Raw genomic sequence first — 11,163 nt, 5'->3', positions numbered from 1 at the left:
AGTACTATGCACATAGTGGGGGGGGGGGGAGAAAAAGAAAAGAGAGAAAGGAGGGAGAAAGGGAAAGAGAAAGAAAAAATTTGAAAGAAAAAGATTTTTGCCTTCGAGGACCTGTCTACTTCTAGGATATGCAACATGTAAAAATAATTATATGTCAGATAATCCAAGACTCACAGAACAAATTTAGAACTAAAAGAACACTAAACTACGGGAACCCCATAGGAGGTAGCACCTGAACTGAGCCTTGAAGTACATTCTAAGTATTGGGAACAGTCTGTGCAAAGGCTCGGAGGCGGGAGCTAGAATGTCGAGTGAAGGCCACTTCAGATGGCCAGTATGGCTAGTAAATGGAGGAGGGGTAGTGTGAAGTAAGTCTACAGAGCTGGGGAAAGAGCGGGGTCTAGAAAACTTCCTCGATTGGCGCAGCTCACTGCCCTATTTAGCTGGAAGGTCGACCTTCGGTCGGGGGAATCTGGAAAGAACGCCCAGTCCCGATGACGCCACATGCCCAGGCCCCGCCTGCCACCCCCAAGCTCTTGCGCGCGGCGTTGCCATGGCAGCGAGGGGGCGCGGCTGACGGGACGCGCTTCCGGGAAGATGGCTGCCGTGGAGGGTATGGCGGCGGCAGTTGCTGCCGGAGCGGCGGCGGAGCTCAAGGCTGAGGCCGAAGGGGAGGAGGCGGAGGCGACGCCGCCGCCGTGTGAGGCTGTGCGGTGGGCGCCGGTGGGCGCAGTAGCCGAGGCGCAGGCGGCGCTGTGCGAGGAGGACGACGGCTCGGAGGGGTGCGCGGGCTCCGGCCCCTCCTCGCCCCCGGAGTCCCCGGGCCGGGCGCTGCGGCGGCTGCGGGCCGAGCGACGGCGGCTGGACTCGGCGCTGCTCGCGCTGTCTTCGCACTTCGCGCAGGTGCAGTTCCGCCTGCGCCAGGTGGTGCGCGGGGCCCCAGCCGAACAGCAGCGCCTGCTGCGCGAACTCGAGGACTTCGCCTTCAGAGGCTGCCCCCACGTGCTGGGCTGGGGCGCCCCCGGGGACCCAACGGCCGAGGAGGCAGACGGAGAGCGGCCGCGCGAGGGCCCGCAGGGGCTGCGGCCCAAAGACCGGGTGAGGCCCTCCCGCGGGCTGAGGGGTGGGGGCACTGATGGAGAGAGACCGGCGTTCCTGGAGGCGGCTCTGCCGAAGGGGAAAGGGCTGGCAGCCGGAGAGGCACACCCCGCCCCCCAGCCCCAGCTGATAGAGACCTGTACACCTGGAGGCGCCACTGCTGAAAGGGGACAGGTCTGACAGCTGGACTGGGGGGACAGGATGGAGAGAGACCTTTGAGCCTGGAGGTGGCCCTGCTAAAGGGGCCAGGCCTGGTAGGGGCAGATCTAGCTTCCCTCTCCCTCTGCTGATCCTAGGGGGTCTCATAAGAAGCAGCTTTACATCTGGAAGGGACTTTAGATGCCATCTGGGCCAACCCCCTCACTTTACAGATGAGATGTGAGATGTGAATCCAAGCACCCCTGATTCCAGTGCTGCTCCACTCTGCCCTTCTGTGCCTCAGGCAACTCCCTACACTTGTCTAGTGAGTCATAGGTAACTGGAATCCCTACACCTGCACTTCCCCAAGCTGATGAAACCCTGAGGGACTGAAGGCTGGGAACAAAAAGGAAAAGTGTAAGGGTTGAAGGCTTGTGTAGGGAGCAGCAGCAGCACAGCCTAGTGGCAGGAGTACTGCCCTGGGACCTGGAGAGCTGGGCTCTGTCCCAGGCTCTGCTGCTAATTAGCTGTCCTCTCACTTCACTGGGCCTGTTCCCTCTTCCCTAAAATGCAGATGGCATATTATAATCTCTAAAGGCCTTTCTAGTTCTCTTTGATTCTGTGCATGGCTCTTTGAAGGTGAATCCCATGACTTGGTTAATGTACCTGCTGCTGCTGTCCCTTCCAAAAGTGTAGGTCAGTCCAACCTTGACGAAAGGAGGAAATTTATAAAAGCTTGGGAGTAGCAGCAGTCCAAGGAATCTGGAGAGGCCCATCCGTGATTTCCTAGAAAGATCTGGAAGACATTTAATCTGAAATAGTGTCTCAGGTTTAGGATTTTACATAAAATAGTCTAACCACTGAAACTCAAATCTTGACTAATTTGAACACTTTAACCCTTTACCCTCCATACACCCAAGTGCTCACAGCCTTAGGCTGAGGTCTTATTAGTGATTAGTCTTAATTCTTCTGCCCTCCCTTCTATCAGTACCACCCTATTCCCCTAACCCTGTGCTCTTTACCACAGGGAATTTCCTTCCTGGGCTGACTCTGGGATGGCCCAGGTGTACACAGCTTGATATGCTGAGAGGGCTCTGTATCTCCTAGACATTCTTTTAGTTTGTTATTAAGTCACATACACATACTCCCACATATGGCTTCCTTCCCACCAGAAAGTGAAGTCCTGGAAGCTTCTTATCAGCAAAGAATGTTGACCTACTTCTTTTAAATCTGAAATATGCCTAGTTTAATCCTTCCTATTTGCTCCTCCTCCTCTCTCCTCCACTGCCACTGGAGGAAGGAGGGTCAAATGAAGCCATTCCCACCTCTCACCCAGGCTTGTTTGGTCCTGATTGATCCATAAACTCTAAGGAAGCCTCCCTTCCTGGAATAGAAGTGGTGTGAATATGATTAGGCCCCTTGTTCTGGGGTATCAGCACCATGTACCCCACCTGCTTAAGAAAACAATGTAGAACTTTTAAAAACTATTGACACTGGGGCAGCTAGGTGTCGCAGTGGATAAAGCACCAGCCCTGGATTCAGGAGTACCTGAGTTCAAATCCAGCCTCAGACACTTGACACTTACTAGCTGTGTGACCCTGGTCAAGTCGCTTAACCCCCATTGCCCCACAAAACCAAAAGACAAACAAACAAACAAAAAACTATTGACACTGACTATCACTACCATGAAGTTTCTTAGATCCTTTATTAAGTGGCTGGGAGCTTGTACACAGGGAAACTTTAAAATGGGAAGGCCAGTGGACAGAGCCAGAGAACCTGCAGTTGGAACCCTGTCTTTGCCACTTAAGTACATTCACCTCTCTGTACCTGAGTTTCCTCATAAGTAAAATGGTCCAGATGACCCCTGAGCTTCCTTTCCAGCTCCAAATACATGATCCTGGGGCCCTGTGGTGGTATAGTGACTGCTTTACTAGATATTATTTAGAATTCTTTTTACAAAAGTTCCCTGTGCCTTCATACTGGGGGGAGGGGAGGGGAGGGGAGGGGAAGGGAATGGGAATGGATATTGTTTTCTACCTTGCCACCTTTTTCTAGTGTTCATTATAACTTACCCTGTGATTAACCTTATTGGGTTTGTCCCCATTCTAGTAAATAGCGGTTTTTTGCCCCGTAGGAGACAGTTTTCTGCAGAGATTGTCAGATTGTTTTTTGTTTTGTTTTTTTGCCTTTATCTGCAGAAAGTTAGGACATTTGGAAAAAGAAACTTCCCCCTTCTCTCCGGTAGCTGGTTAGACAACTTTTCATAGCCAGAGTTCAAGACTAACTGGAATGTATGGTCAGATACACCGTTGACACTGCTGTGATTTTCCTAGGCTGTAGTCACTGTTTGTAGAAAAGAGGAGATTGAGGGATTTCTATTTAGAGCAAACCAAAAGGAAATGAAGTATTTATAAACTATCGTGACATTAATTTGCCATTTTTGTCTTTGTTCTTTCTCATGCCTTACAATTGCAGGGATTGGTAAGTGCCTCTTAAAAATGTAATTTTGTTTAAGAAAAATGAGGATAGATTTATGCTCTCCAGAATAAATCTGAAAAGTCCTAATTGTGGATTTTTACAAAATAATTCTGTGCATAAATTGGAAGCTAAAAATGGGGGTGGAGAATGTCAGGAGACCTAGAGATTTTTATTTATTTATTTATTTATTTATTTGTTGGTGAGGCAATTGGGGTTAAGTGACTTGCCCAGGGTCACACAGCTAGTGTTAAATGTCTGAGGCCAGATTCGAACTCAGGTATTCCTGAATCCAGGGCCGGTGTTCTATCCACTTCACCATCTAGCTGCCCCCGGCCTAGAGATTTTTAACCAGCAGTTTGCTCTATGCTGCCTTAACCCTCATTTAGCACTTGGCTCTACAACTCCATCAATGAACTTAGTACCAAGAAGAGATCACTGTATATTTCTTACCTTGATATAGTGGTCAGTAGATAAACATTTATAAATTGCCTACTATGTGCTAAGTGCTAGCTCACTGTTTAATAGAGGAGACGATATGCAAACAACTATGAGCAAACAAGATAGAGATGGCCAGAAAGAAACTGTATAAACTGGAGAAAATCTTAGAGGGAAGGCACCAAGATTAAGGAGGACTGGAAAAAGCTTCCAGCAAAAGAGTAGTTTAAAAAAAAAAAGGCAGGCAGCTAGGTGGCACAGTGGATAAAGCACTGGCCCTGGATTCAGGAGGACCTGAGTTCAAATCTGGCCTCAGACACTTAACACTTACTAGCTGTGTGACCCTGGGCAAGTCACTTAACCCCAATTGCCTCACTTAAAAAAAAAAAAGGCACAGGGTTTAGAAGAATGGATGAGGTGGTGAGAGGATAGCTGTGTATCTGCTGGTATATATTTCTCTCTTTATTTCCCTCAGAGAAGTACAAATGTTGCATTATTGACTTCTGATTGGCCATTACTACCATAACTGTGCATTGCCACATTTGCCAGTGAGTGGATAGGAGCAGGGATAGCCTTACTTTCTTTTCTCCTTCTCAAGACAGAAGGTAATGGGAGTTAGAGAGTAAAAGCCCAGGAACTAAGCAAGGGGGATACTGGAGTGATGTGTCCCCAGACAAGGGTTTAGAAGCAGGCAGAAGGAAGCAGTAATGGGTCACCCTAGACATGTGCTGTCATGCAGTAACTGACTAGATTATAATTTCTTGGGGGGGGGCAATTGGGGTTAAGTGACTTGCCCAGGGTCACACAGCTAGTAAGTATCAAGTGTCTGAGGTCGAATTTGAACTCAGGTACTCCTGAATCCAGGGCCAGTGCTCTATCCACTGCACCACCTAGCTGCCCCTAGATTATAATTTCATTAGGATGAGATGACTGGACTCTGTAAACTCAGTTTTTCCTTTATTCTGTTTTCTTTTACTTTTCTCTTGGTTGTCTAGAAAATTTCCCTTCAAAATACTGAAACTTGGGGGCAGCTAGGTGGCCCAGTGGACAAAGCGCCGGTCCTGGATTCAGGAGGACTTGAGTTCAAATCCAGCCTCAGATACTTGACCCTTACTAGCTGTGTGACCCTGGGCAAGTCACTTAATCCTCATTGTTCCACCAAAAAAAGAAAAGACAACTACTGAAACTTTAGCTAGGTTGAATAAGGGACAAAACAATGGTTCATGTTCTTCCCTAGAAAACTAGGGGTAGAATGTGCTCTAGAAGCTAAATGTGGGGGCAGCTATGGGTGGAGCCCATTAGAGAGGTGATAAGGAATCTAGTTTGAATGATTTTCCCTACTCGACTACTGCTGTGTTTTTCCAAGACTCCTGGAGATGTGAGTGTGAGCTAGAAAGTCCATAAGTGGTAATGTTGCCCAAGGAAAGTTTGGGCTCTTCTGCTGGGGAGGATGCTCATGGCTGAGACCCAGGAAGCCTTGGCAGAGATAGTGACTAGTTGGTTCAGCCCTAACAGTCCAATTGGGATGAGGCTCTACTGTGTCCAAAGACTTCTGCCAGGGAGAGAAGGACACTAAGCGTCCCCTGCACCAGCTCTTTTCAAACTCAGCATAAGAATTCTGGGTATTTCCTTATTTTAGAGTGAACAGGAAAAACAGGAGCGTGTAGAAGCCCAGAGAGAGAAGCAGCGAGAGCTCATTGTTCAGCTCAAGACTCAGCTAGATGACCTGGAAACCTTTGCCTACCAGGAGGGCAACTATGACTCCCTGCCACAGTCCATGGTCTTGGAAAGACAGCGGGTAAGTACATCTCGGAGATACCTTTGCTAGGTGCCTCTGATTGAGTGCTCCACACACACACACACACACACACACACACACACACACACACACACACACACACACACACACACACACACACACACACGGTGTCAGGATTTGGCCTTTGCAGGCATTGTTTTAACTGGCTTTTCCTAGAAGTCTTTTTGGGTTGCTTCCCCCACCACCAGTGAGTTTTTTAGGAGATAGGAACAGATTTTATTACTGCATTAGTTTAAGCATGATAGACATGGTAAACATGCTGGGTTCTATATACAGATACACATGTCCATAGAACTGTAGTTCAGGGGGCAGCTAGGTGGCGCAGTGGATAAAGCACTGGCTCTGGATTCAGGAGTTCCTGAGTTCAAATCCGGCCTCAGACACTTGACACTTACTAGCTGTGTGACCTTGGGCAAGTCACTTAACCCCCATTGCCCCCCCCAAAAAAAAGACCTGTAGTTCAGGTTATATAATATATGGGGTGTGCAGCGATTAGTCAGTAGGTTTATTTTCCTACCTCTGTCTTTAAGATAATACTATATTAAAATTATTTTGTAACACTGAAGGAAACAGTCACTTTCCCTTGGGAACACTCCTGCTTCAGAAGTAGGTGGGAGGCAGGTCATGCAAAGGTCTCATAACTGAGCCAGAGTTCCAGAAGCCTGTAATGGATTTCCACCAGGTCCTGATAGTAGCCAGATTATTTTTCTCTCTAATTTACCACAATATTCCTCAGTCGTAACTGATTTTTTTCTCTCTAATCACCTAGGACCTGTAGTTATCTAGTTGACCAGAAATTTTAAGAAATCAAAATAAGTCTATGCTGGGGCATTTGGGAAACAAATTTCAGTCATATCCTTCCTAATGTTGTTACGTGGTTTTACAAAACTGTGATGTTAGGAGAAACACAAAGAGGCAGATAATTTAGTCTCCTAGTGTTATAAATGAGTGATTTTCCAAATGGGGGTACAGGATATGTTGTAGCTTTATGATGGTATTGACATCATTCTAGTGCATTCACAATGTTATTGTGAAACTTCATGAGCAACCTCATGTAGGCTATACACAGGCTTATAGAGTGGCCACAAGAGAGACAGAAGGTCTGCAGACTTGGTCAATCAGCTGTAGCATCCTGGGCTTGGATATGTGTATGTCTCCCCCTTGTGGAACTCCATGTCAAATGAAAAGTTTGCCAGAAGTCCCCTGTGGTGAGCCGTCTGTCATTGCTTGTGGCCTCATGCAGATGATCATAGACGAACTAATAAAGAAGTTGGACATGAATCTGAATGAAGACATCAGTTCACTGTCTCCTGAAGAGCTACGGCAACGTGTGGATGCAGCCGTGGCCCAAATAGTGAATCCTGCCCGAGTGAAGGAGCAATTGGTGGAACAGCTAAAAACTCAGATCCGAGACCTGGAAATGTTCATTAATTTCATCCAAGGTCAGTGGGCCTCCCGAGGCAAGGGGTGAAGGCATTGCAGAATCATAATTCCATGTCCATATAATTGGAGCACCAGTGACCAGCCTGTTAGAACTTAATAAATGATCCTAATAAATAAAAAAAATATCCAACCCCATCCCAGTCCCTTCCTCAGAGAGGCTTAAGTAAGGGCCCTCTCCTTGTGACTTTGTATTCCAGATGAAGTGGGAAGCCCCTTGCAGACAGGAGGTGAACATTGTGAGTGTGGGACATCAGGGAAGCCTGGAAATGGCTCCTCGAGGGTTGGTTCTAGATTATCTTCTGGAAATAAGAAAGGTAAGTGTGGCCTCATCCTTGGCAGCTCTTCATCATGTCTGGGGTGTATGTGTCTACCCATGGTGGGCAATATGCACCTCTCACTGACAAGTGGTTGTTTCTTTCCACAGTGAATACTGAGGAGGCAAAGAAGATCCGAGAGACAGGGCTGCATTTGATGCGGCGGGCACTGGCTGTACTCCAGATCTTTGCAGTGAGTCAGTTTGGCTGCACTGCTGGTCAGATCCCCCGCACCCTGTGGCAGAGGGACCAAGCAGATAAGGACTATTCTCCTCTGTTGAAACAGTTGGAGGCCTCAGTGGACAGGGTGAGGCAGCTAGCTTTGAGGAGCCAGCTGAATGATCACGTCATCAGCAGTACCAGCCTTCAGGACATCCCCCTGGGGGGCAAAGATGAGCTAACAGTGGCAGTGCGAAAGGAGTTAACGGTGGCCATACGAGACTTGCTAGCCCATGGATTGTACGCCTCCTCATCAGGGATGAGTCTTGTATTGGCACCCATTGCTTGCCTGCTCCCTTCCCTCTCCTCTGCCCCTCAGACCATGCACCCTTGGGAGCTCTTTGTGAAATACTACAACAACAAGAATGGCCGAGCTTTTGTGGAATCCCCAGCTCGAAAGCTGTCCCAGTCCTTTGGGCTGCCTGTCACAGGAGGTGCTGTTGTGACACCCAAACAAAGCTTGTTAACTGCCATCCACGTAGTGCTGACTGAACACGACCCCTTTAAGCGCAGTGCAGACTCAGAGTTGAAGGCTCTGGTATGCATGGCCCTGAATGAACAGCGTTTGGTGTCTTGGGTCAATCTAATCTGCAAATCTGGGGCACTCATTGAGCCACACTACCAGCCTTGGAGTTATATGGCACACACAGGCTTTGAAAGTGCCCTCAATCTGCTCAGCCGGCTGAGCAGCCTCAAATTCAGCCTCCCTGTGGACCTGGCTGTCCGACAGCTCAAGAACATCAAAGATGCCTTTTGACAACCAGGCCCTTGCCCCTGCCCAGTGCCTCTCCATAGGGATGAGTTGCCACTTTACTACATGAGGCTGAGGGAATTGGAGGAAGAAGCAGCTGGGTTACAGGTTATCCCTAGGCTCTGCATAGGTGGCCAGCCCTAGTGCCTCTAAAGTCTGTTACCCACACTTTAGCACCTTAGAATTCACACTGGAGAGCCCCTGGTTGGAAATGCCCTGTGCTGGTATATGACCGCTTGCCTGTGTGTACCTGGGTGCACACGTGGATGTGCATGGCCTTTCTCCCAGAGGCATCTTTGCCTTCCCAGCTGCTCTAATAACCCACAGGTACCTTCATCAGAAACTTAGCAAACCCAGGAGTGCATTCGTCCTGTGGCAATAAAAATAAGGGTTGGCAAAGATGTGTTCCCACTTGTGGGGAGAAGTTAAGCCCGGTGTTCTGCTGCTCAAATGAGAGACTCCCTCTTTTTCTTTATTTTTTTTATTTTGGACTTGACAATGAACACTTCCACATAGATAGTAGGACAGAAAAAAGAGAATTGTACCTGAAACCCTTGATCTCTATAAATACAGCTCACTTTTCCTTTTAATCCTCTTTTTTCTTCCCTTCTTTCTTTTTTCTTTTTCTTTATTTTTTTTTGAAGCAGGGGACAGCTGGGTAGACATAATAATACATGGAATTCTGGATTGGAAGTCAGGAAGACTTGAATTCAAATGCTCCCACTTACTTACTGTGTGACCCTGAGCAAGTTACTTAATCTCTGTCTGCCTCAGTTTCCTCTTCTGTAAAAATAGGGATAACAGCACCTACCTCCCTGGGTTGTTGTAAGGGTCAAATGAGATAATATTTGTGAAGCTTTTTGCCAAACTAAAGCATCATATAAATGCTTTTTTATCGTTTTTTTTCTTAAAGCAGGTTTGAATCACCCAAAGGCAGCCCCCCTGTGACCATAGTTTCTCCTTTGTACCCAAAGACAGTCTCTGTGCTAGAAGTTTCTGTATCTTTCCTCTGTTCTAAGCCAGTGAATACCATAAGAAAAATTGCATTCCCTTATACCTTATGACAGAAATTTCGGCAGGGCTGTAAGGGAGTTAGCCACATTTATTTCTTTGTTTTTCTTTTAAATTAAGCCATTTAGAAGCATCTTTCCTCGTGGAGATCAGCTTCTAAATCCGAGTGGGCTGATGTTTTGCCAATTTGTGTGCCATGACAAATATTCTCTGGCCTTGTGTGTTTTCTACCTACCCACCCTCTTTTCCCAAGACTCTTGTATCCCTAGGAATTCTCAGATGCAGAGCTGTTGTTGATCTATTGTGTCAGGGATCCCCATGTTGGGGCAGACTTGTGTGTCTAAAAATACACATGCATAACCAGTATCAACTTTTCCTTAATTCAGGAGCTTCCTTGGCACAGCCTGTCTTGGAGACTGAGAAAGCTTTCTTATCCCTCCAGGGAAGACATTAGGTTGATCTCAGTATGCTAGGAACTGGCCCCTCCTATTGTAGGTGTTGATGCTTGTCTGCTGATAATTGTTCCCAAGAGTGAAATGGGAAGAACTGAATAGCTAATTCTAGAACAGCCCTATTTAGCATTTATTATCTCTTGAGTCTTTTTATTCCACTTTTTTTTTCAATCAGTTTATGGCAAATACCAGTATATAACTGTCCAAAGCTGTGAATGTACAACTTTCTGGACAAACCTTCGAGGTTTAAACACCCTTAAAAAAGCTTTGTATTCAGTTACATGTGTGCAATTGTGGGATGATCTTGTGTCTGCTGAGCTCTACAGTGCATTTTAACTTAATTTTTTTTTTCAGCAAATGTCACTTATTTAAAATTGGGTTGATTTTTTTATCCTAATTTATCCACTGTATGACAGAATAAATGTAAATGTTGTGGACGATAACCTCTCCTTGTTCCTTTACAAAATCTTTAGTGGGAAGTGTTTCCTTGAAAGCTGGGGTTCCCATCTCAGAGTCTCCTAGGTTTTCTGATTTTTGACTGACAAGTATTAGGCATTCTAGTCCTTTTAGCAAGCAGCTTCATTCTTTGATAAGTTCTCCCTTTTGTAGGTGGGGATATCTAGAGTATGGCCCCCTTGTACGCTGGAATTAACTTAGTTAAAAATAAATTACTACTGGGGGCAGCTAGGTGGCGCAGTGGATAAAGCATTGGCCCTGCATTCAGGAGGACCCGAGTTCAAATTTGGCCTCAGACACTTGACACTTACTAGCTGTATGACCCTGGGCAAGTCACTTGACCCTCATTACCCTGAAAAACGCAAAACAAAACAAAAAAATAAATAAATTGCTACTGCTCCTTAAGAACGCCCCCAAACTGTAAGATCCCCCTGCCAGGGGGTTCCTATCCCTGGCTGTTCATGTTAATTTTCTGCCAAAATCACCAGAAAATAGACGAGAAAAATTTCTCCAGTGCTTCAAGAAGGGTGCCATGGTATTTCAGATTGC

At 46.7% G+C, this 11,163-nt stretch overlaps 1 protein-coding gene across 1 annotated transcript; it reads left to right on the top strand.

The window, feature by feature from the left end:
- Positions 1-588: 588 nt before the first annotated feature.
- On the top strand, positions 589-10,601 carry RUNDC1 (RUN domain containing 1). The gene is made up of 5 exons (XM_043963452.1): positions 589-1,098; positions 5,789-5,947; positions 7,212-7,410; positions 7,609-7,725; positions 7,836-10,601. Exons 1-5 carry the CDS (start codon positions 598-600, stop codon positions 8,699-8,701), a joined length of 1,842 nt encoding a protein of 613 aa, XP_043819387.1. The 5' UTR covers positions 589-597; the 3' UTR covers positions 8,702-10,601.
- Positions 10,602-11,163: the final 562 nt, after the last annotated feature.

Source organism: Dromiciops gliroides, chromosome 4 (assembly GCF_019393635.1).
Source record: "Dromiciops gliroides isolate mDroGli1 chromosome 4, mDroGli1.pri, whole genome shotgun sequence".
Classification (NCBI taxonomy): Eukaryota; Metazoa; Chordata; class Mammalia; order Microbiotheria; family Microbiotheriidae; genus Dromiciops; species Dromiciops gliroides.
Note: the sequence above shows the minus strand (reverse complement) of the source record. Positions and strands in the feature narration are given on the sequence as shown.

What these genes read in the sequence shown, in the direction of transcription:
- RUNDC1 (XM_043963452.1), top strand. Translation starts at nt 598, where the DNA reads ATGGCTGCCGTGGAGGGTATGGCGGCGGCAGTTGCTGCCGGAGCGGCG. An exon ending in GTTCATTAATTTCATCCAAG is followed by an intron (nt 7,411 to 7,608) that starts GTCAGTGGGCCT and finishes TTTGTATTCCAG; the next exon opens with ATGAAGTGGGAAGCCCCTTG. An exon ending in ATCTTCTGGAAATAAGAAAG is followed by an intron (nt 7,726 to 7,835) that starts GTAAGTGTGGCC and finishes TTCTTTCCACAG; the next exon opens with TGAATACTGAGGAGGCAAAG.